The 26,967-nt window shown below is 38.5% G+C and overlaps 1 protein-coding gene across 1 annotated transcript in view; it reads left to right on the top strand.

The window, feature by feature from the left end:
• RSU1 (Ras suppressor protein 1) overlaps positions 1–6,283 on the top strand; it is a 94,071-nt gene extending 87,788 nt beyond the window's left edge. The window contains exon 9 of the mRNA XM_032238270.1: positions 5,809–6,283. Within this exon, the coding sequence (XP_032094161.1) occupies positions 5,809–5,911 (103 nt within the window). The 3' untranslated portion in view covers positions 5,912–6,283. The remainder of the gene's footprint in view (positions 1–5,808) is intronic.
• The last annotated feature ends 20,684 nt before the right edge of the window (positions 6,284–26,967 follow it).

Raw genomic sequence — 26,967 nt, 5'->3', positions numbered from 1 at the left:
ATCTTAAAGAGACAGTACAAAATATTAAACTCAAAAGTGCAAAAACCTTGCATCCACTGGGGATGATTTGACAGGCAGTTCTGATTTGAGAATGTTGGTTTGCAGTGCTTAAATTACAAAGCAATGTATTCTTTTAATCTTGAGTAATTTGAGAGGATAAAATAACAGTGGCCTTACAGGCCAATTCTTCCTCAGAAGGGTCATTGTGGAACACCTTGAGCAGAAATCTGCAAATGTACTAAGAATAAAGATGTTTGCATGATTTGCTCTGTATTGTGTAGGACATATTCCCCGGTCCTCAGTTATATTCATTGTTGATGTTATGCCAGTATCATTTCTATGCATCTTCTCGTATGTTTTGTTTTTCATAACACTTCTGAAAACAGGGAGCAGATCCTTATTGGGGTAATCTCAGTTAGAGCTTACGTTACATCCTTATGCCAAAAAAGCAACAGGTTCAAATCAGAACTGCCTGCCAAATCATTAGGAGATTTCTCACACACTCACAAAGCTTTCAGGATCAATCATCTACCAGAAGTGGGTCCTTTTCATAAATTTATTATCTTTACAGAGATCCAGAGTGCCCATGATATCCAGTTCATAAGTGATTAAAGAGTAAATAAAGGGATAATAACTAAATCACCCATGAATGATTTAAAGGGATTATCAATTGGAAAGGAAGGAAAATGAAAAAGAGACGAGCTACTTCCAAATAATTTACTCAGAGCAGAAAGATAACAAGAGAGAAAATGATTGTGCATCCATATCCTTTAGCACTTACTTTTTTATTGCCCATCATTTTTCTAGTATAAGTGAAAGATAATGAGCTTTTCTGGTTTGAATGTTGGACTTGGATCAGGGAAAAGCCGCTTTAAATCCCTATTCAACCATAAGACTCACCAGCCCTTCCATTTTCATTCAACCTAATCTAGCTAACAGAATTGTTGGGCTTATAAAATGGTCAGGGAGAATCATGAGTTCCTGCAGAAATGCATGGGTTTGGTTATTATTTACTACAAATATTTTTGCACCACATAGTTGTATTATTCTAAACATTCATTAAAACATCCCTGCGAAGTGAATTTTGAGAATTTAAGGCTGCTGTTTCTAATGGACTGCCGGATCTTCATAACCTAAAATAAATATGTTATCAGATAGTTAATAACACACTTGTGCATTCAGATAGATGAAACAAATCCAGGCATAAACATATCACACATTGTCTCTGGCATATCAAATGAATTTGTACAGATGTTGGATGGGTCACTGTTTCTCTTTATTCTATTATGTTAGAGAACATAGCTGGTGGCTGTTGCTGCGTTTAGCAAAATATTTAAGTGGAGAGGAAGGGAAAATTCATTCAAGGTATTTTCCATATTTCCCACTCCTTTTATACCACGTAAAAGTTACAAGCACAAATAACAAGATTTATAGCTGAAACGTGTGAGAGTTTCAAATATGGTGATTTATGTTTTAAATTGTAGCATTTAGCACTTCATACTTTAATTTAGACAGATCACCTATTTCCTTAAATGCTTAAGTAATGTTCCAAGCTGCAGTTATTGATTCTCTCTGCATTTATTACAAGGAGGTTGTATTTGCCCTGTCCTCTTGGGAATGCAGCTCCTGAACTGCATCTTTGCCACTGACAGCTCAGACCTCTGATACATAACCAAAGGCCTTGCCTAATACCCCTGCAACTGTTCAGGGAATTTTTATTAAGTAAAGGCATCATTAAAGTGGACAGAATGATGAAGTTTAATGAGCATCTTTCTCCCTTATTGTTAGTTTTGCTGTTGCAGCCAGAGTACCCTCATTTGTTACTCTCAGTGGGGCAGGAAAGGGAATACAACAAGCTTCTTTAGCGAACTAGGTACCTTTAAAAAAATAAAATAAAGATTTGCATATTTCATCTAGTAGCAGACTTCTCAGCAAGTATGCATTTATAACCACCTCTATAACCAAGATAAAAAAAGCTACAAAAAACTTATTTAATCAAGATGCTTATTTGTAAAAAAACATATTTTCAGATTCATGTTAAAATCTGGAAAACAGTGTACCCACTGCCTTAATAAGAAATCTGCATATCACTTTCTAGTGATTTAGAAAGATTCTGCCAATTTTCAGTTGCAATTATAGCACCAATATCTTTTTAGTTTCTTGTCTGGGAAATCTATAGGTGGGTCCTAACTCCACAGAGAATTCCTGCTTCTAAAGATTTGGAAATGGTGCACTTGAAAAGCATTTTGAAAACGTATTGGATCACAAGCTGAGTATGAGTCAGCACAATGATAAGACTGCTGAAAAGGCAAATGCAGTTTTAGGCTTCATCAATAGATGTATGATCTCTAAATCTGTGCACATATTCCACACACACACACAAAATGCTTCAAAGATTTCCTAGCAGTTTCCTTGCATGCTCACCTTCCTTGTGCATACATAAACCACCGGTAGCGGTTTCTCTGTCTGCATGTGTATGCACAGCCACTGGAGACCGACACGTACAATCAGCCAGGAATAGTTTCCACTTGAGTCTGTAAAATGACAGGGCTGCTTTAATAATTCAAAAAGAGGTGCTTTGTATTCATTGCTATCATTCCAAAGCACCTGTTTTAAAGGATTTGAACAGCTCTAATAATTTCTGATTCATTGGGTGTATAAGTTCCACTATATTCTGCATACAGTTTTATTAGACATTACTATGCACGGGCAACAAATTGTAAGATTAAAAAAAAAAGAACAGATGTAAAGAAGGGTCACAAATATTAGATTCACAAAGTTGAAAAAGGCATCAGAGATCATTATCTCATTCAACCTCCTTAGCTCAATGCAAGATTCACTAGAGCACCCTAAAAGATGACCATCCTTCGCTTGTGACTTCATTTGTCAGTCTCATTCTGTTGTCTAATAGCGTAGATGTCCTTTCTGAACCAGTTTCCTTCTAGTTTTAATCTTGAACTTTCGGTCTTGCCCTCTGAGGAATGAATCCATAAAGAATGAATCCAGATGAACAGATTCTAAGTCTTACAAAGAAATGCTGAGGGACCTGCCTGTTTTGTAGCTTTCAGAAGAAAGGATAAAGCAGAGATATGCTAGCCTCTCTTTCAAGGACTTGAAGACATTGTGTAATGTTGTTTATGTTCCCTTTCCCCTTTGAGTTGTTCGCCGCCCTGAGTCCCCCTGGAGAAGGGCGGCATACAAATAAACCAAAACTAAACTAAACTACTACATAAAAATTGCCATGCATAATATGAGCAAAAAAGTTACAGGAAAGCAGATTATGTTTAAGTTGTCAAAAACTTCTTATCAGTAGAAATTCAATTCACCAACATAGGTGGGGGGCTCCCACTTCTACCTGTGTTCAGGAAAAGCTGATTTTTTCCATTTCTGTGTTTCTGTAGTGTAAAGATCTAATACATTATTAGTGCAATGTAGTTAATGCACCCACACACTATAAACAATTACTTTTGGCATTATTCTGTCATTTTGGCATTTTGGCATTCTACATGTCATTGTAAAGGACGTTTTTATTGTTGCAGCCATGTTATCATTGCTATTCAATAATCATCTTTTTCCAACAAAATCACCGAAAGGAAGCTATATTTTGTATTCTGAAATTGCAAATAGGTCTGGCTACGGAGTCCCTTTGTTAAATTATTAACATCCTTTTTCAATTTTGTGACATGATAGAAGAGAAGCTTGGGACAGAAACTGTAACACAGTGAGAACTGAACTTTTATACTTCAATTAGTTTTGCTTCAGAATCCAAAACTAGATCTAGATCTTGGTCAGAAATTGACTAAGAGTCGTCAGAGTTGTGCCTTGGAACCATTGAGAATCATATATCGATAGTCCTCAATTTAACAACTGTTCATTTAGCAACTGTTTAAAGTTACAGTGGCTCTTAATAACTGAAATGATTCGCTTAAGAATCATACAAAAAGGCCCTAAAATCTGGGGTGACTCATTTAAGAATTGCCAATGGAATTTGGATCACAAGCTGCTTTAAATTGAGGACTATTGTATGGGTGGTTGATGGATGGACGGACGGACGGATGGATGGATGGATGGATGGATAGATGCAGATGCAAACATGCATCTGGTGGCGTAGTGGTTAGAATGCAGTACTGCAGGCAAACTATCTGCAGCCTAGAGTTTGATACTAGCATGACTCAAGGTTGACTCAACCTTCCATCCTTCCAAGTTTGGTAAAATATAAAACAATTGTTGAGGGTAAGATGCTGACTTTGTAAACCAACCAGAGAGTGCTTTAAAGCACTATGGGGTAGTATATAAGTTTAGGTGCCATTGCTATATATGTATCTCCTTAATATATAACAGGTTTGGTAACATTGCCTTCCCCAACACCTCCTTTGCAAATGATTGGGATATGGCCTTTCAGAATTCTAGAAGCCACAGCATAACCAGTGAATGACAGATTGGAAATAGCAATAGCAATAGCAGTAGACTTATATACCGCTTCATAGGCCTTTCAGGCCTCTCTAAGCGGTTTACAGAGAGTCAGCATATTGCCCCCAACAATCTGGGTCCTCATTTTACCCACCTCGGAAGGATGGAAGGCTGAGTCAACCCTGAGCCGGTGAGATTTGAACCGCTGACCTGCTGATCTAGCAGTAGCCTGCAGTGCTGCATTTAACCACTGTGCCACCTTGGCTCTGGGCATTGGGATATCCTCCTTTTGCACCTTTCTGATTTAGGAAGTTCAGTACAGTTTTTAAACCTTACATCTCAAGAACTTATCACTTATATATTGAGCAATTTCTTTTACCTTTTTCCTAAGTGATGTGAGTAAGAAGTCATGTTCAACAAGATAGACACCACCCTTTAGGGAAGGAATTGTCAGAATAGGCCCTTTCTGTTTCCTTAAATTTAATCAAAATCTACTGAACTAATTGGATGAAACACACATATGGTATGTATGAATCTACCTTATTAAGGTTTCCAAGTATTATCCTCTCTGAGTGTCAATATAAACATTTGTTTTGAAGGTTGAATATGCTGAGCTTGGTGGCATATGTATGATATATAACAGATACCAGATTTTGCTTGCCTTTGTTACCATATTTTATGATTGGTATGGCTGTTGTCCAAGTAAAAAAGTTTAGAGAACCCTTTCTCTCTTGACACCTCAAACAACCTCTAAAAGACACTTTGTCAACAGAGCAAGTCTTACATTTGCATCCTGTTTGTTTTGAAGGCTTTTAATTTTAGTTTAAGTAGGAATTACTCATAAATTATCCATTAATTGCTCTCTGGTGTTCGGTGTAAATCCTTTCAGGCTTAGAGTCTATTTAGCTTTCTTGTGAGTGCCAGCAATCTTAATTGCAGGATACTTCGTCAACATTTAATCAGGGGGTCTGTATTAATGTGGCATTGATGTGTTGGTAGCTCTTTTCCAGCAATCCATCATGTGTGAGAAGCTGGCACTATTGCTTGGTGTCACTTTATCAAGCCCTTGAGTATTCCAGTTAGACTGCAAGCTCACTTTCCTTGATATCGCCATTCTGTCTTATTAGTTTAATCCAATTTTTGTCAGTGTCTCCAAACCTTTAAGACTTTAAGTTTTTCTTATTTTGCCTTCCCTGTTGTTTTGCTGTCTCCTTTTTCCTCCCAGCTCTGATGCAAATATATATATTTCAAGATTTGTATGTTATAGGGAATTTCAAAACTGGGTGAATTGTTTTTCATTAAAAAATGACATTATTAGACAAAATGTTTTCCATGCTGGGTTGAAAGCGCTGAGTTACTGATAGGGCTAACGGTGTGATTTGTGTAATCTCTTTGCAGCCTTTATGGAAGACACATGCAGGCAAATCCCGAACCTCCAAAAAAGAACAATGACAAGTCCAAAAAGATCAGCCGTAAACCTCTAGCAGCCAAGAATAAATAAAGCATCAGCATATGCCATCCTTCTTACATTCTTTCTTTTGCATGTGCCTAAATTGTTATGTTTTTATCTTAGGAAACTGTTGTTTTATAAAGAAAAAGAAATAAATGCATTTTTATATCTACAGGAACCAGAAAAGTGCAAATTATCTAAGATAGTTAATCCATTGTTAGAATTATTAACCAACTATTGCTTAAATTATACAGACATTTTATTAACCAAAAACAACTTAATCTATTCTGACTACACATGTGTAAAATGCTTCTTTAAAAAAATAATTAATTCCCACAGTTGGCTACGTTTTTATTGCTGCATCACACCATGTATTATTCATATTTTGTTATCTGTTATTAATAAATACAGCTTTAAAAATGATTTTGGAAGAACCTGTGATTTTTACTGTTTATTAGCCAATCTAAAGCATTGTAAAACTCTGGAAGTACCAGTAGTTCTTCCCAGGCAGAATTACAGTTTCACTACTTTGCTTTCAAATCTTTTGGCTCTATTCTTGAGTTGAAAACCCAGATGTCAATATCCTATGAAAAAAACAAGCTACTTTTCCCCACTCTTGCCATAGGAAAAGATACTTATGAACACTGGAATCTCGGACAGTCCTTAGTACATGTTGGCAAATATAATGAATCCAGACCCAATCTTATAGGATTGTTGTAGGATTAAGGGAGTCCCTTTCAATATTTTCTTTTCCAACATGTCAGCTGGGAAAAAACACTGATTTCATTTTTAGTTAACAAGCATATTTTCTAAATCAGTAGAAATATACAGCCGGGTGTCCAACCTTGGTGATTTGAACAATCCTAGCTGGGGAATTTTGGGAGTTGAAGCCCATTGGTCTTAAAGTTACCAAGCTTGGCACCCTCGACATAGAGTTTTTGGTATTAGAAATTATTTCAGCTTCCTTTTTTAAAAAAATGATATATTATTCTTTCCTTATGATTCGGCTCCCAATTCCCTCTTTCCTATAGCTAGATGAACACCAGAAAGCTATCTTAGAAGTAATTTCTGGAAGAAACTTCCTGACTTAAAGCATTCCTTCAATGCAGCAAAATAAGAGAGGATCCTAATAGTATTTCCTTTCCTTGGGGAGGTTGTGGGGAGAGAATTTGTTTGAAGGTTTCCGCTAAATTAGTTGCCAAAGAAAGTATCTGTAGTTACTTAAAGCTTATCAAAATTTAGAAACTGTAGTTGATTAAACAACCCCCTTTTTGATGAGAAATAATATCTTTCTCTACCTATTGTCTACCTTTAATGATAAAGAAAATATGAAAATACATGAAAGTGCAGAGTTTCAATTCATAGGAGTACAACAGCTAAAACACGTGGTGGCTGAATGTATTCATAAAGTGAATATTAATGTGAATTCCCCTCCCCCCCAAGCTTTCTTGTGCCTTCTTCCAGTTGAACATTTGTTCATATGTTGTGGCGGAACCAATAACAAACCCAATGCCCTGTCAAAAGACTGCATGTAGATGTGCATAGGGCTATTTGTTAGCAGAAAAACAAAAGACAAATAATTTGATTCTTTACTCTGAAAAAAATGAGGTGAGGGGGAGGTAGAAAACAGACTTGAAGCACCTTGGGGATAACCACGTTAATTACAGTGAAAATGTACATGACCATTTGTTTAAAAATTGGTAGACTAAACCAGCATCTACTTCTTGGAACCCCTAAGTGCTCTTACAAAATATTAACAGGGCATACTTAAAAGGTTAAAAAAGAAAAGACTAATGATTTACAAGAAGAAATGGGAACTGGTCATTAAGGAAAAGTAGTCTTTACATGTTTCTTCCATCAGATGTGAAGTGCATGATTCCCTTTACAAATTGTTAATGGGCAACAGAGAAAAGAGGATAATTTCCCAAGAACTGAACTTCACGATTCAATAGGCTTGACTGAAAAAACATGCCCCTTCTGGGCACACTAGAGTAGAATTGAACAATTTGTCTTTATTATAGTATTTACTTAATATACTGCAACTTATTTAGAAAAATCCCAAAATGATATACTGTCATTACAGAAACTTAAATAAAATGGAATTTAAGGTAAGCCAGAAACAGTTAAAACAACCCACCCACCCCCCGCAAAAAAAAGTTAGGTATGAAAGGCAGGTGGAAGTTATAAAAATGTTCCTAAACGGTATCAGGGTTGGGACCTGAAATATTATACAGGAAGGGCCACTGTAGAAAAAACTCCATGAAAATATTTTTTTTAAAGGTAGATAAAATATCTAGCCGCTTCCTGGCATCCTGCAATCCAAATGCTACAGGTTTCGAACCGGTTTGCCTGAACTGGTAGTAAAAAATGCTATCGGTTGGTGTGAACCAGCATTTCTGACGAACAGCTGGGTGACGATCAGTTGTGATGCATGATTTATATTATCTAGAATCATCGGATTTCCTGCTTTCTAGTTAATATGTCACGTGGCACAGCAGATTCCCCCCCCTCGCTGCTCTACTTATCTTTGCCGACTTGGAAAGCTTCAAAATGTTCCTTTTTTAGTGCTGCATGGGTGCACTTCAGGCGCACATGCACACATGTCAGCAGACTCACTGAACCGTTAGCAGATATCGGAGGATTTCACCGCTGTTGCAAACCATGACACAGCATATTATATCCTTCATCATAGATACCCAAAGACAATTATTTGGGTCATCGGAGCCTGAGTTATTTAATATTTTATGTTTTTATACTTTACGTTGAATCTCTCTCCATGTCTCACCTGGATCTACCTTAAGAAACATAAATCCCAGCATCTTCTTGGAAAGTGGCACACAAATCCACAGACTCATCTATAGCTGAAAGAAAGCCAGAAGTTATGACCAGAAGATGAGTAGATGTTCTCCAGACAAGAGTCCCTGATGTGCTGCCCAAGATCTGGAATGAGGACAACCTACTTACAGTCAGTAAGAATCCCCAAAGATTGGCAGAGGGGCTTTTGACTCAACATCAATGGCTAATTGATGGAGATTCACCCCATCATGGAGCCTTAAATGACAATTGCAGAACTTAATCCCTTTTCAGTTTTAAAAAAATGTATTTTTTTCTGGTGAAATTTGCTGTGACAGTCTTTGAGTAAACTATAGAAATATAAGTCTTGAAGGCAGTAAAAAGAGATTACAAGGCCCCACATGCAGCCTGTGGGGCTCTTGGTTGTTTCTGCTTGGTGTACCTGCATGCAAGATGATGGAGAAGTGCTGTTTTCCAGACCTTATTCACAAACTTTGGCATATGTAACCTAACTTCAAAAGTTCCCAGAAACATGTACATACATACCAGAAATGGGTTGCTCCCGGTTCAGCCCAGGTAGGCTGAACCGGTTGTAGCGGTGGCGGGAGGCTCTGCCCACCTGCCCAAGCGCTTCTGTGCATGCGCAGAAGCATCGCACAGGTCTGAACCGGTAGTATAGAAATTGGCAAGCCACCTCTGATATATACATACATACAACATACATACATATAGAAAAAAGCTCAAGGAAGCTAACATTAAATTAAAATTTAAAGTCAAAAGGGCTCACAATAGTATTAAAAAGACACAGATTGCAGATGATCCACGGCAGTTAAAGTTGAGGTGCTCACTTTTCCAAGCTTGGCCTCTTATGGTCTCATCTAGGTTTCTTTCTTCCTTCTCTCTTCCTGCATCAATGCTGTTCCAAGCGGATCTAGAAGTGCAGCATTTTTAAAATTAGCATACCAGAATTTTAAAATATTTTAAATAAATATTTCAATATTATGTATCTTAAACAGAAAAAGAAGTGTTGCTCACCCACGTTGAAAATACAGAAAGCACTGATACTTTCAGCTCAACCATCTGATGGTGTCATTGTTTCTCTATCCTGTCTTCTGCCCTCTGTTGGCCAACACTTAAAAAAAATTAATGCAACTTACAGTCACAAAACATTGCCTGCCTTGCCCCCTCCCCCCCTTATTTCCTGGACCTTATTAGCTTTTTAAAAGAATTTTATTTACTGTTCATTAAGAGGATTGCAACTATTTAATATGTAGCTCATGAATCTGGAGCTCAATAGTAATCTATTTTAAATGTGGACACAAAAATCAAATATTTGACTTAACACTGGAGCCTTTACAACAACTTAATTGTCAGGAGGTCTATATTTTATGCATTATTAGAATGGGAAGCTGGGGAGACATCCAAAATGTAATATTTATCCTTCATTTGCCCTGGGTATGTTTCTGGTAGTTGGAACAGAAAGTAAAATAGCCGATATGAAACCTCGTCTGATTTTCTTCTTTAAATTCGCACAACATACCAATAACAGCCAAGAATTCACCTGAAGCACAAAAGTAGGTCCTGGGGAAATCAGCAAGAATTTATTTATTTTTTCCTTACTCTTGTATCTGTCCATTCAACATAATATCAGAAGCAGCTACATAACAAATATCTTTGAAGAAAATATTCTTCAAATATTTATAAAATATTATAAAACACATAAAACTGTTACAAAATTCTACTGTAAATGATATAACAGATGGGTCAACACAACACACTAAGCTAAAAAAAATCTGGTTAATGACATCTCATTTTACATTTTTATATCATTATAGTGTCTGCTATGTCCACTCCCATTATTTCCTAAGGGCATCTATTTTGACTTAAGTGTTGCATATCCATGTGTAGATTTATCTTGCTCCTTAATACCCATCTTGTTGTCTATATCTCAAACAGAGAGGGACATGAGGTCCTTCCTAATCTGCCCAAATATGGGAGGGAGCATGTATATAAAATTTTTCACATTCTCAACATTTATCAGCAAACTATTTTCTAGCAAAAGGATCTTCTTATAGCTGTGTTTTCCAACTTTGGCAACATTGACTGAACTCAGTTTGGCTTTCATGAATTCATTATTTTTTCCCTAAAATTTATTTCTTGAAAAACAGGAACAGTTCTTGAACTTAAATATCACTTGCATCTGCTTTATGTTGAATCACTCTGGTATCTTCCAATTTCCTGGCTGACATCAAACTTGACTTCCAAGTTTGCCTGGATAAGGTATTTCTCATCATCTGCTACCTAAGCTTTTGATTTCACTGCTAAAGAATGAACTTTATATAAGCATATATTCTACCATTGAATCATGGCTGCCTTGTGATAAATATAGTTCCCTCTTGAACCAAATAAGAATTGTTCCTCTAATGTGTTGGTGTTTTTTATTGATTATTTATCTTAACGCCCCTATCTAAATGTCCTTTCTTCTAACTTTGAGCCATTTTTGGTAGAAATGAGTGGGATGCTTCATTGTATCAAGAGAAAAGCTTTCAGCACAGGCTGAGCAATATTTTGATGAGTTTTATACTTTTATATTTTCCAGAGTTGAACCCTGGTGTTTAAAAGTTTCAGGGACTGAGTTACTGCTCAAATTAAGCTCATGCAGATGACAGTGTTGTGCATCACTAACTTTCTTGTGTGACAATTAATCAGCCAAGCCTTTCAAGGAGGACAGGCACACCACTGAAGAGTCATTTTGAAATGCTGTCAAAATATGAAGGTCTAAGGCTGAACAACATCCAACTACATCATTTGCCTACATAATTGTATTGACGGATACTTTTTATTGGCTAATCTTAAAAAAATCTTGATTGAGCCTAGTATTAACCCTTAGGTGGTATCAAACTTCTATGAATTTGGTCCTTTAACACAACGGGTTAATGCTTTGGTCATATTAAGATAGTTCTTTCAATTAAAAATATTCTCAGAAACCATAATGTACATTTGATATCAACTTTTCTAGCAATCAAGTTTAAATCCATTATATTCCATAACTAAATAGCGAGCATCAGCAGCTTGAATGTGAATGCAAATGTTAGAATTCTCCTCCTCCTATAAGGCAAGGATCATTCACATCCATGTTTTCCACCCTCTTCTTTAGTATTCAGGGGGGAAAAACAACCAGAAAAGCCAATTTTGACACAATCAATTACTGAGACATGCATTTCTATAGACACTTGAGTCTCTTAAGAGTAGGTGGTCAAGGCTGAGTAGGCAAGGTAGGTAAATCAGTTACAATCCAGGAAGTTAAAGCAGAGACAGCAACTAATGGAATCTTGGAGAGCTGTGTATATTTATTGGGCTGGCATATATACTATAGCTAAACTATAAAATAAACAACAGACTTCATTCAACTATCTCAGAAGCAACAATGAGCTTCCTCTCAAAATAAAACAAACATAAAAAATCATTGACAGGTTGTTTGTTTGTTTTTTTGGCAAGATTTAAGGTTTTTGTGTGTTTGCATGGCAATATTGAAATTCTCATGCAATTAATATAGCAATAGCAGTAGCACTTATATACTTCATGGTGCTTTACAGCCCTTGCTAAGCAGTTTACTGAGTCAACATATTGCCCCTAACAATCTGGATTCTCATTTTAATAACCTCGGAAGGATGGAGGCTGAGTCAATCTTCAGTCGGTCAGGATTCAACTCCTGACAGTGGGCACAATTAACCTGCAATAGTGCATCCCAACCACTGTGCCACCACAGTTATTTTATCATAAGGTTTATATCGTAATGTCTTAAACATCTTTGTCTCATGCCCCTCCAAAAAATCATGGGATTTGGGAAAATTTTGCAAAAAGAGATTTTATAATTTATTTAGTGGGTGGGGATAAGTTTTGGGCGCACTGGACTAAATTACCAAATAAAGCCTAGGAGATAGAAAGATTTTAAAAAAAAGAAATAGTATCTTTGAGATTTGGACAAAATGCAATATTAATAAATTATTTAAAAATTAAAATAAAAACTTTATACTCTAATGCTATAATTAATAAATGGATAGTTTTTATATTTCTTTATAGCATTTTAATATATATTGAAATACACTTCAATCAAATATTATATCCTATATGTTTAGCATGATTGAAATGCTAAGGATTATCAAGTGATGAAGAAATTGAATATGGTGTTCCAGGAGCAATACAGTTAATTTCAAGTGATTTTTTAATATCAATCTGAATTTAATATTCTGAAATAAATCAGGGATAAAAATAATTGCCAGTTAGTTCTAATTTCTTTTCTATATTTGCTTTTATCTACAGAATTGTATCCTAAGATACATTAAAGTGGAGGAAAGTTCTCATAAGCTTCTCTCACCATCTTTTTGAAAGTATTTTAACTTCATTTATTGTACAAATAAAGCTGTATAAAGCCCTTGTCCTGTTTAAACGTTATTGTTTGAAATCCTCAATAGAGCAGTTAAGCTGTATAAGCAATGATGAGTTTTCATGACTAAACGTGCCTGAGTTCAGAATCAGTAATCTAGGTTCTAACATCTAGAAGAAGCTATCAAGAAAAGACACTTAAACTCTGTTAAAATCCATTAAACACGGGGTGAAAGGAAAACTCATTTGACAATGTGTTTTTGTCTATTTCAGATGTTCTTGGTATCTTCATTTTTTTAGATACCAGATTTTCTAAGCTTAAATATTCAGTGTCCCAGTGTCAGTTTTTTTAGGTCCCAACAAAAGGTTCTCTATGTCCCATGTTCATAATGATTAGCATGCTTAGTTCTACAATGCTACATAGATATCATTCCTACTATGTATGCAAAGCATTAACCAAGTGAGAATCTTACATCTTTGGGGGGTAAAATAATAAAATCTGACAGATGCAACAAATTCCATGAGTGGTCAGCTACCAAATGTACTCCTAATACAAGAAAGCATTGCAGATGTTGCTGGACAAATTTCCAGACCTTTGGCACATCTAGTCTGGCATTCAGTGGTGCTTAGTAGCCAATTGGATATACTTGGAAAGTTCAAAAGCATTCCCCAATATATTTAAAGTGTATTGCCTATAATCTAGCACATGCTAAACAACAATCAATATTATTAGTCACCAACAATCTTATCCTTCATGAAACTGTCATTCCCAGTTGGCTGCCATTACCACTGCTCCTGACAGGCAATTTTAAATGTTAACTCTTTAATTCATTTATTGATTTATTACTGATTTCATCACTTGGGCTTAGATGTCACTCAAATACAAGAGTGACTAAGTAGCTTGCAATTTCTACTATTTAAAAAATAGAAAGAAGAAAGTACTATGAGTTGTTGGAAAAAAGTATTTCTCTCTATTGATCCCGAATCTCTTTGCATTTAATTTCAATAGATGACCTCAAGTCCTATCACTGGAAACAGGAAGCAAAAATCTTATGCCTTTCTACATTATGAATGCCATGGATGCATTTATGTATTTTTGATATTATTGGACCACCCCTCCTTTATTCCAAGCAAAAGCACCCCAAACTCCATACTTTGTGGGGCCATTCAGATTTGGTAGAAAATGCCTGCACTAACATGAGAATGCTCCCACACACAAAAGGTCATTACTACCAAAATACCTGGAAAGGGCTAATGTTTGTTTTAGAGCAAATGTTGGGAACTTATGCTCCAGAGTTTGCTTGAATCTGATTCTAATAAACACTGGTCTGCGACTAAAAAGCTGTTTGATTATTTTCATCTAATTTCCATGTATTTTGGTGTGCTGAAAACAAATAAAATATTGAAAAAACTCCTAGACATCATGATTTGTCACAACATGTAAAATTGTCTTCAAATTTATAATTTTTTTATTTTTGGTATTTTTTATATTATGGGTTTTTAATCAAATTTAAAGTCCAAATTACTATTAATTAATTCACATAAGTGCATTTAAGGTATAAAATGCAAAAAAAAACCTTTGAGAGGTTTGTCCGAGTTATGTAAATAAAATATAGCACTGTAAATCTGATGATCAGCAATATATACATAAGCTAAGCAAGTTTTAAGTCTGTGCTTCTAATGATAGAAGGGGTTAATCTTTCCTGAAGAATCCAGTGGAGGGAGACACAGGGCAGATAGCAGCATCTCCGGTCAGTTCAGGGGCCTGGTCAGCACTGTGATGTCTTGTGTACAGATACAGAGCTGCTCTCTCCTGCATGCTACACTTGTGCATGAATCATCATCAGGTTCTTGATTCTAGGCTGTTCACACTTTTTCATCACAATTCATGTTAGCTCATCATTCTTCAACCGTTATGTTATGGCTCCACGAAAGTGTATTAATTCGCCAGACAGTTTCTGTTTCTTCTGTGGTGAATATACAGTGTTGAAGCAACAGCAGAATATTACAGACTTTGTGAAAAAAGTATACTTTGCATACTTTGGACTAAAAATTGGAGTTCAAGATAAAGTTTGGGTGCCTCATAAAGTGTGCAAAGGTGTGTTGAGGACCTCCGAAACTGGTTCAAGGGTAAGAAAAAAATCTTTCCGTTATGGGATTCCTATGGTATAGCAAGAGCAAAAGAACCGTAGCGACGACTGTTACTTTTGTTCATTCGATGTGAAAGGGTTTAATTCCAAATGGAAGCATTCCATTTCATACCCCAATCTTCACTCAGCAATTCGTCCCATCCCCCATGGCACAGATATACCAGTTCGTTCCTTACTTCGCCAGGAAGACAAGTTGGTTTATTGCATTGATGTTGAAGGTCTGATGGGTCAATTTAAAATCCAATATGATTCAGAGCAATGGCGTCTTTTTATAGATTCTTCAAAAAGAAGTCTCAAAGCAGTTTTATTCCACAATAGTTTTTACGCTTCCATACCTGTAGGTTATTCCGTACACTTGAAGGAAACCTACGAGAACTTGGAATTGGTTCTTCGTAAACTTAAATATGAAAACCATGGTTGGCAAGTGTGTGGGGACTTGAAGGTCTTGTGCATGCTGCTCGGGCAACAAGCTGGGTATGCCAAATACCCTTGTTTTCTGTGTCTATGGGACAGTCAAGACTGTCAAAATCACTGGACCAAGAAGAGTTGGCAGCCGAAGGTACTAACAGTCAGTGAAAAAAAATGTCCTCCAAGAAACTTTGGTACCTTCCCATAAAGTTCTTCTTCCACCTCTCCACATAAAATTGGGATTGATGAAGCAATTCGTAAAATCATTTCCAAGAGATGGAGAATGCTTCAAATACTTGGTCACCAAGTTTTCATGCCTGTCAGAGGCAAAATTGAAGGAAGGTATGTTCGTTGGATCAGACATTACAAAGGCTTATAGTTGATCAAGAGTTTGTCAATACCATGACAGATCCTCAAAAAGAAGGGTGGATTACATTTAAAGAAGTTGTACAGAACTTTTTGGGCAATAACAAAGATCTTCACTAAAAAGATCACTGGAAGAATACTGAAGGCATTTCAAGCTTTAGGTTGCCTGATGAGTTTGAAAGTACATTTCCTCCAGTCCCACCTTGACTACTTTCCTGAAAATTTGGGAGCTGTAAGTGAGGAACAAGGTGAATGATTCCACCAGACATTAAAGAGATGGAAAGGAGATACCAGGGAAAATGGAGCATTACAATGATGGCAGACTACTATTGGATGCTTGAGAGAGACATTCCAGATGCTACTCACAAGCAAATGCACCAAGAGGAGCCTCACAAGGAAGAAGAATCGAGTTTAGTGTGTGTAGGTGAGTTCATTTCAGTTCAAAAAAGGATTTTCATGAAAATATTGTAATAAAACTTTAATTTTATAAGTCTATTTCCATTTATTTTGAGATATTGCCTTATTTAACAAAATTACCTAAATTATCAGGAAACATGATGTCCTATGACAAAATGGAGGCCATTTTCGGATTCAGCGCACCAAAAAACATAAAGATTATGTGGAATAACCCAAACAGCTCTCGAAATTTTTTTTTGCAGACCTGTGATTTGCACACAATACAGCCACAGTCAGACCAGATGACTGTGGTGATCACCATCAAAGTCAAGATTCCCATACCAGTCCTTGTCTTACATCAATATCAGCTTTTGTCCAGCAAGTTCCCAAAACATTATTTGTTGAACAAGCCATAAACATTGATTTAGACACATTACTAAGCCCCAACAGGTCACATTTAGCAAAAAAAGAAATCCATTAATGCTTCTGGAAATCTTGTAATTAATGGTTGTTTGAATAAAAGGGGATCCATTCAAGCCAATCTACATCATGTGGCCTGAATTTTCATCATACGTTAAGTTTCTATCAATATATAAAAATATATCCATAATCACATAATTGTTGTAATTACATCATTTGGATTATCCAATAACGCCAGTTGATAGCAATGTTGTAAAATGACATGCCTAAATTAAATCAGTATCACCTAGCTCTGGATTGGTCCCAAATTTTTGCCACTTTTAAACTCAGCCCCAACCCAAATATCCAATAGTTTTGTGTTTCTGATGACCTCATACCACCTAAAGCTTCCACTCCCATCTTAAGAAACAGCCCTTTACTTTGCTTCCCCAATCATTCCCTCCACATTTCATTGGTAGATAAATTTTAGCAGGCTTAGGGATCAGTTGGCCATGACAGCAGGGAGAACTACTGACAAGGCAGTGGCCTTAAATCAGGGGGGCAGGCTGCAGAGGGAAGTCTCCCTAAAGGTTAATTGTCAAGCAGAGTAGACATATTACCAAGAGCAGTTGGCTGAATCTTTTCTAAGCAGGAAACAATCTGCAGGCAGAGCAAGATAAGCCATGCAGCTTATGCATACCTGCAACAGAGAAAGAGCTACATTGCTTTTAAAGAGAAACACAAGAAATATTTTTAAGGATGCATAATGAAGCCAGCTGTTTTTTTTTAATTTGTTTGATTTGCACCTGACCTTTTGTACAGCTCAAGGCAGCATCAAAATGCTCTCATTTTCCCCCACAGCAATGGAGAGTAGCTATGCTGTGATCATTCTTGCAAGGAGTCCAAAGGTGGTCCAAAGGAGCACCTCCCAAAGTACTAGCTCTACTTCATTGTAAAGTTACATTAAAAGAATCTTGCAAATCTGAAAATACTTTTCTCTCCATTGCTATTGCAATCCAAGTAAGTAGGGTGGATCCCTTTGAGATGCTTTCCATTCCTTCAGTGGGCTAAGCTGTCTCTTATCTGACCATTCTCCTGGCTATGACTCTTTCCTGTCACCCAAGGTTATTTTCAGAGTGGAGCTTTTGTACCTGAAAGGGCACTAGAATTTGGGTTGACCTGCTTCAGTCTAATATCTCTAACAAAACTGACTCTCTGAAATTTTGAATGTATATGATTGGTTAGATTTGTATCCAACTTTTCATTTAGGAGCAAAAAAAATATCTACGTAGCATTCGTTTTGCCCATTTTTCCTCATAACAAAACATTCTGAAGTAGTTCTTTGAAGAGAATAGAAGAGAGTAGAGTAGAGTAGAGGAAAGTAGAGTAGAATAGAATAGAATACTAACTTTATTGTCACTTTGAATGAACACTAATCAGCATATATTAAAATGAAATTTCATTGCATACAGCTCTCAAAGACTCTCCATCTCTAATATACACAACATGAACATGGTGAAATAAATAAATATACAATTATGTATATGGACACAAATGTTAAATGACACAGAGAAACAACACAGTCTAGTTTGTGAGTTTACCATATGGATGGATATATGGTCCAAAGTCATTCAGGAACTTCTATGTTGAGCATGGAATAGATCCTAGATTGACACCTTGCTGGCTTTCCTCAGGGTAACAGTCCAACAAGAAGGAGAAATCTTGTCCAAGGACTGATATTAGTTTTGATGATGGGCCATACTTTCTCAGCCTCTGGGGAAAGCAAGAGTTGAACTAATGAGTCAGGTGCAGAATGTTTCAATATAGTAGGAATTTTTTGTGTGGTATCAGTTAATTGGTGCAGCAAAAACATGATAAAAAACAGAAACTGAACACTCTCGTGAGTACAACTGGTCTCACTTTTTTGTCTCACTCGCTTTTTGTCTTTATTTCTCTTCTGATCTTTCTCTCTTCCTTCTTGAAACATTTGCCTGGGTAAAGAATTACACCATCTTCATATAAACTACTTACATTTCAGTTTACTTACTGTCAAAGTTTATAAACAAATGGGACAAAAAAGACATTATTCTATGTAATCATGCCAGGAAGAGGAAAAGAAAGGAGCAATAAAAAGGAACAACAAAAGAGCCAGATCAAAAGAATCTTCCAGAACCTCACAACCACCAGAGGCCTTACACATATGAACAAACTATTAGCTGCTACAATTAACCTTTTGATGTTCATGTAAAGCTGCTTAGCCCAACAGAATTTAGAGTTTCTCCTTTTATTTTAAACACTGCCAGACCTGTTTTCATCTTACAATAGGTTTCTCTCTTTTTTTTCCTATGTGAAAATGTTGGGAATCTGTACCATCACTTGTTTTCAGCAATATCTGCTAGAGTGAACTCTAAAAACAGTGACGAAAACATCTGAAGGATGTGTGTTACACAGGATTGCACACTGTCCACCCTTGGGTACAAGATAGCCCCAAAATGGCTACGTGGGGGTGGGGGTGGGCTGGGAACTGTAAAATCAAACTACAAAAAGCTACAGTGATCTCGAAGGTCATGTGCTACCTGCCAGAATTGCTGCGGGGGGAGGGGGGACCCAGAGTGAATCCGATATAGGTCTGGGTCCATCAGCACACTCACCAGTTCCACATCCTGTTTTTAAAACCCTTGCCTTCCACTTGTACAAAACTAGTTTCTCTGATCTCCATTATATAAATATACAAACTTATTTTTCCTGTGTCTGTCATTTTATGAAAGGGCAGTTCTACATTAAATTTAATTAAGGTAGCAGGCAGTACAGTTCGCAGCCTTATTTAAAAACAAGCAAGTAGTCAATTAGAGCATTTAATTTTGCCCTTTTTTTAAAATCCACAAATGGGAGCATGATTTGACATTTCTGTCCACCATATTCACAATAAGGTGTGAGGTTCTCCTTTAAGCTCACTAGGAAACAGAATATTAACATAGTCATGCATAACAACTATAACAATAACAAAAAGAATCATAGCAAGATGCCGCTGACCTGAATTTTATTGGCATGAGACTGGAAAAGGGAACAGATAAAAATTCCTTCTAATGTGATTTTCTGTTGATTTCTAGGATTATACATCAGCTCAAAAGAGCCCTTATATTTTGCTCTGGGATGTGAATACTGACACATGAGAATACTGTAGCTAACAGCATCTCAGAATAACAAAGTGGAGGTTCCCTTCATTTGGATAGCCACATTTCACATTATAATTCTGCAACTAGCTTTTGTGTATTGTGGCTAAACGCTTTTGTTCCCACTGAGAAACACTGCCCTATATTTGTCAGGAAGAGGAGAACAAAAAATTGTGCAGAATCTCATATGAGACTAATTGGAGGTTTTGTAATTTTAATAATGCAAACTCCTTCCCTCACATCATTGACAATTAGAGTGATATTTTACATACTTGCTGTTGTGGCCCACCAGCAGCCAGCGGAGGTGGCAGCAGAATCGGACAGTGAGGAGGTTGGAGAGGAGTATGGGCCAATCCTGGTGTCAGGCCTGTAGTTATGTTCCTTTTAGGATCTTTGGGCTGCCACACTTTCTATTATTTCATTATGCTGTTTCAGTTGGGAGGGGGGAATAGAAAGGAGTAGAATTGTGGAATGTGTTGTTGTCATTCTTTTCTAGAAGCCCAAAGTCATCTTTTGTCTCCTCACCTCTGCACCTGACCAGAACCAGTTGGGTGGAGATGCCAGCATGGCTGAAGAAGATTGGACCATGTGATGGATTTATGGGTGTAGGGATAAGATCATGAACTTTCAACTGGGTGGAATCCCAGGAAGTTTTCAGATTTGGGATTCCACAACCATTGCCAACACATCTGTCTTATTAAATTGGAACTTTAAGGATAGCTCTGCCTTGGACTCTGATTTAATTCTGCATGATATTTGGAATGCTGACACTTGGAGGCTGGGAAAGGCTCGGCGAGAACTCTACATCAGAGGCAGAGAGTGGGCCAAGGCCGTCTGACAGTGATCAGGTGCCTACGGAGCTAGACAGCAGTGAGGCAGAGGAACAGCTAGAGCCTGTTCCCAGTGTGTGCATGCGCAGAGCTGCCAAAAGAAAAGAATAACTCAGAAATCAGGGTAGAGTTGGGATAAAGTCACAGATGGAAGGTGATTGGTCCCTCCCATAAGAAATAAAAGAGGAGCGAAAGGGGAGTAGGCTTTTGCAGGAAACAATTGTGTTCGGTCATTAGATTCATTTCAGGAGTATGAAGATCTGTCCGTGAATCTCAGAGACTCTGTGCCCAGTCTTTCCTTGCAGGGCACCTCATTTGGAAAATATATACATGGCAGCTTTCCAAGATAGATAAGGTCTGTAGTCATAAATGCTCCCTTGACAGACTGTTTGCCAGGCATTGCTGAATGTGAATGAGAAGAATTCACATTTGTTTAATAAAAGAGGTTTTGTCAAAACCAGAACTCTGCCTCAGGCTTTTTGGGGAAGCTTGGGTCACAACCCTTGCATACAATAAATGTGTAACATACACAATTTCCCTCCCCCACAGCAATTGAATCCATTTTAATAAGAGAAGATGTATCTATCTCAGCAAGTTACAATTATTTTCAGATGTGCATATATTTAAAAATATTGAACTCTGGCACCAGGAAGAGTTGGCCGGGGCTGAATTTCCTTTGGGATGGAATTCTAGGATAAAAACATAATCATTCTGAAGGCTTTTGCTTTGTAAATACATAATACTTATAGCTGAAAGGCTTCCTGAGATCTTTTCAGTTCATGAATTGGGTCTTATGAAAGGAAGAGCTTCAGATATTTGATCCAATACCAATTAGGTATTAAAAGATGCTTGACTTCCATTTCTATTTCCATTTGGCAATTACGGTGGCAACAGAATTTTCGATGTAATAGAGGTCAATAAGTCAGAATTCAAGTTCCCTATCAATTAAAGTTTCCAATACATCTCAGAAGGCAATCCCATATAAAATGATTTTGGCCTGATCCAGAATTCAAGTAGCAAGTGACTTTTTTTGATATGATCCAGTGCTAGAATATATCATTAAAAAAAAGGATACTTCATATCTCACCAGGTTATTAAATCTACCAAATTGAGAGTTCAAACCCTGACAACCTGACCAATTACCTATGAAAATTCTGTATTCACATGAGGCTTTATGACTGTTCATCAAACTCCCATGAGATCTCAGCAAAGCATGAACATCTCACAAGATTAGGAAATCTTGTATTTGTTAGTCATTTTAACTCCCCCCCCCCAACACACATATTTTTGTTGGGGTTCTATAGTTGCCATCTAGGGAGTATTGTGCTTTGCTAACCACTGTATTTTATATTTACCAGAATATTTGTTGTTGTTGTTGTTGTTGCTGCTGCTGCTGTTGTTGTTGTTATAGATTTCATCTTCAATTTGATTCACAGTCAGACTGGTAAAAAAACTAACAATTCAAATCCTAACCAAGGACCTAAGAACTATTAAGATAGTGTCTCAGTATATTGACAGCTCTGAATATGGTGCTTTTTACAGAGTCAGGAATTTCAGGTCTAATAAGTTCAACATTTCCTGAATCTAGGCAACCCTTTGGGTATTGCTCCAAGGGCTCCTATTACTATTGGTACAACCATTGATTTCTTCCTCCATAGTCGCTCAACTTCAATTTTCAAATCACAACATTTTGTTATTTTTTCTAACTGTTTCTCTTCAATTCATGCATCACCTGGTATTGCAATATCAATAAACCAAACTTTTTTTCTTTTCCACAATAGAAATGTCAGGTGTGTTTTGGGCCAGATGTCCATCTGTTTGGATCCAAAAGTGTCTTAGGATCTTGAGTTGCTCATTTTCAAGAACTTTGTTAATTTAGTGTTCCCAGTGACTTTTGCTTCATTTGAACCCGAACTACAGACAAAGCTTCCAATGTATGATTTTGCATTTTTATTAATATTTTTTTGTTTTTGAATAAACACAAATAGACAAAACACAATAAACATCACAAAAATATCTTCCATTACAAATTGTAAAGAGTGTGTCAATTGGTTACAGAGCTTTCATGCATCCTTTCCATAGTCATCACCTACAATTCATATCAAGTTATATGTTTTAAATCATATATTATATGATATCGCCATTACCGGGGAAGGAGGGTTCGCTACATCACAGAGATCCCTCCTTCCGGCTCTGTTAGTTCCACTCCAGGTCCAGGTGGCGAGAACTGTCAGGGTCCTGGTCTCAGGCTGTTGTTGCTAAATGCCAGGTCTGTGGTTCACAAAGCTCCCCTTGTCTGGGACCTAATTTTAGACGAGGGGACAGACCTGGCATGTATTACTGAAACCTGGCTGGGCCCGGAAGGAGGAGTCCCTCTCACTGAAATGTGCCCAGAAGGATTTCAGGTGCTTCATCAGCCGCGACCCCAGAGAAGGGGTGGAGGAGTGGCTGTTATCGTCCGAAGGTCTTTAGTTCCTCGTAGGATCCCTGCTCCGGAGCTTGTCGGGTGTGAGTCCCTGTTGATGAAGGTGGACCTTGGTGGTCAAGTGGGTTTGTTGCTAATGTACCTACCTCCCAACAGCCTTGCAACAGCCCTCCCCTCGCTCCTTGAGTCAGTAGCCGAGTTAGCGGTAGAGTTCCCCAGGGTTATGGTTCTGGGAGATTTCAACCTGCCTACACTTGGTGAATGCTCTGATGGGGCGCAGGAGTTCATGGCTTCCATGACAGCCATAGACTTGACCCAAGTAATTCGGGGTTCGACTCATTCAGCTGGTCACACGCTTGACCTCGTATTTCTTTCGGAGCAGTGGAGATGTGATCTAGAGTTGAAGGGCATCAAAACCTTGCCCTTGTCATGGTCTGATCACTTCCTACTGAGGCTTGACTTTCGGAAACCAATCCCCTACTGTAGGGAGGGGGAACCGATTAGGTGGTTCCGCCCCAGGCGCCTGATGGACCCTATGGGATTTCAGACGGCGCTTGGAGAAATACCTGACACTATCGTCCACAATCTGGTGGAGTCCTTAGTCGCTGCCTGGAATACAGGGGCGGCGGGGGCTCTAAACCAAATTGCGCCTTTGCGACCTCTCCAAGGCAGCGGATCCAGGAGGGCTCCTTGGTTTACCGAGGAACTCCGGGAGATGAAGCACCAAAAGAGCGCCGCTGGAGGGCCAGTAAGTCTGAGTCAGACCGAGCACTGATGAGAGCCTTTATCAGAGCCTATCTCGTGGCAATAGGGGCGGCAAAATGTTCGCATTTTGCCGCCCTTATGGCATCTGCCGAATTGCGCCCAGCCGCCTTGTTTAGAATAACCCGCTCCCTCTTGAAAGGGAGGGATGCGGATGACCCTTTACAAGGAAGAGCTGAGGAATTTGTTCAGTATTTAACGGATAAAGTCGCTCGGATTCGGACATAGCTGGACTCCAATTGCATGATATCAGCCGAGGTACCGGGGGAAGGTCTTGAGCATACTTTATGGATTGAGTTTCAACGTGCTTCTCCTGAGGAAGTGGACAAGGCCATGGGAGTGGTGAGTGCCTCCACCTGTATACTGGACCCGTGTACCTCCTGGCTGGTCTCAACCAGCAGGGAGGTGACACGCGGCTTGATCTGGACGATAGTTAACACCTCTCTCCAGGAGGGAATCTTCCCGCCCCTCCTAAAGGATGCAGTGGTGAGACCCCTCCTGAAGAAACCGTCTCTGGACCCAGCCATTTTGAGCAACTATCGTCCAGTCTCCAACCTTCCCTTTGTTGGGAAGGTTGTTGAGAAGGTGGTGGCCTCTCAACTCCGACGGTCCTTGGATGAAGCCGATTACCTAGACTCCTTTCAGTCGGGCTTCAGGCCTGGCTACAGCACGGAAACTGCTTTGGTTGCGCTGATCGATGATCTCTGGTGGGCCAGGGATAGGGGTCTCCCCTCTATCCTTGTGCTCCTTGACCTCTCAGCGGCCTTCGATACCATCGATCATGGTATCCTTCTGCAACTGTTGCGAGAGGTGGGAGCGGGAGGCACCGTTCTTTGGTGGTTCTCCTCCTACCTCTCGGACAGGTCGGTGTTGGTCGGAGGGCAGAGATCGACCCCAATGCCCCTCACTTACGGGGTGCCGCAGGGTTCGGTCCTGTCCCCACTCCTATTTAACATCTACATGAAGCCGCTGGGTGAGATCATACGCCGGCACGGGATTAAGTACCACCAATACGCAGACGACACACAGTTATATCTGTCTGCCCCGTGCCAACTCAGCGAAGCAGTAGAAGTTATGTGCCAGTGCCTGGAGGCTGTTAGGGTCTGGATGGGAGCAAACAAGTTGGCACTCAATCCAGACAAGACCGAGTGGCTTCTGATGTTCCCTCCCAAAGATTGGCCAATTATTCCATCTCTCAGGCTGGGGGGTGAAATTATACGCCCCTCAGAGAGGGTTCGCAATTTGGGAGTCCTCCTGGATCCCCAGCTGACTTTAGAACACCATTTGTTGGCTGTGACCAGGGGGACCTTTGCACAGGTTTGCCTGGTGCACCAATTGCGACCCTACCTGGATCGGGAGGCCCTTCAGACAGTCACTCATGCCCTTGTGACCTCAAGACTGGATTATTGTAATGTGCTCTACATGGGGCTGCCCTTGAAGAGTGTTCGAAGACTTCAGTTAGTCCAGAATGCAGCCGCGCGAGCGATTGTGGGTGCACCCAGGTACACCCACGTCACACCTATCCTCCGCGAGCTGCACTGGCTACCCATTAGTCTCTGAATCCGCTTCAAGGTGCTGATCGCTACCTATAAAGCCCTACATGGCATCAGACCTGGGTACCTGAGAGACCGCCTCCTGCCGATTACCTCCCATAGACCGATTAGATCTCACAGGTTAGGTCTCCTCTAGATTCCATCCGCCAGCCAATGTCGGCTGGCGACCCCCCGGGGGAGAGCCTTCTCTGTTGCAGCTCCAGCCCTCTGGAATGATCTCCCCATCGATATCCGGACCCTTACTACCCTCCCGGCCTTCTGCAAAGCCACCAAGTCCTGGCTGCTCCAGCAGGCCGGGGGGCTTGTGAAACATCCAGCCCCATGGAAATTGTGAATGTTGCGGTTTTTGTTTTAAAGTGTTGTCTTTATCCAGTTTTCCCCTTCCCTTGTCTATTGTGAGCCGCCCGGAGTCCTTCGGGAGTGGGCGGCATACAAGACAAATAAATAATAATAAAAATTATATATATATATATATATATATATATATATATATATATATATATATATATATATATATATATATATATATATATATATATATATATATATATACACACACACACACATACATATATATATATATATATATATATATATAGTTTTTATGTCCCTTTATATGAAATATTCCAAAATTTAAACCAAACCACATGATGGCATTCCATTATCCAGCAACATTACATCTTTATGATACTTTCTAAATAAAAATTAATTATGTTTAATAACAAAGTTTCTAGACCTCCTTTCTTAATCACTGTTTACAATTTATATCCAATTTCCCTTTTATCATGTCAATACAAATATTACATTATTATAATTATCAATCATTTATTTAACAATATCCCTCATCCAGTGGCAAAAGTATCAAAAGTATGGCACATCGTACCATTGCAACTTTAGCTCCTGTCTCCATGATTTTGCAATTTTGATCATGATGTTGTAAATAGTTTGTGAGATTCTGCTGCAGCCACTGAGAAAGTGATCCACTGTTTTACCTTTCATGTACAAGTGACATTTGTTGCTGACATGTTGAATGTTTGCTTTCATGGAATTGATCTGCAGGGCTTGTTCTTGAGCAGCCAAAATGAAGCCTTCGGTTTCTTTCTTCAGCACTCTTGATCTCAATCAGTTCCATGTTAGCTTTGTATCTATCTTTCCTTCAGTGTTCTTCAGGTAGTGACTGTGCATAGGCTTCCTTTTCTAGTTAAAAACCTGAAGCCCCGTTGTTTCTTTCAATAGTTTCATTAGTCTATCTTGTTGTTTTCAAGAGGTTTCCCTTTCAAGAGATTTCCCTTTCAAGAGGTTTCCCTACAGAGGCTCTTAAGAGATCTCTGTCACTCTGAGATCTTGGTAAGTACCATCAATCAGCATCACTTTTTGGGTGCAGAGCATGGTGCATTGTCATTAGTTTTCTTGTCTTTCAATCCAAGTTATCAAGTTTTAGCTGAGTCCAATCAATTATTCCAGAT

Source organism: Thamnophis elegans, chromosome Z (assembly GCF_009769535.1).
Source record: "Thamnophis elegans isolate rThaEle1 chromosome Z, rThaEle1.pri, whole genome shotgun sequence".
In the NCBI taxonomy this organism is placed as follows: Eukaryota; Metazoa; Chordata; class Lepidosauria; order Squamata; family Colubridae; genus Thamnophis; species Thamnophis elegans.
Note: the sequence above shows the minus strand (reverse complement) of the source record. Positions and strands in the feature narration are given on the sequence as shown.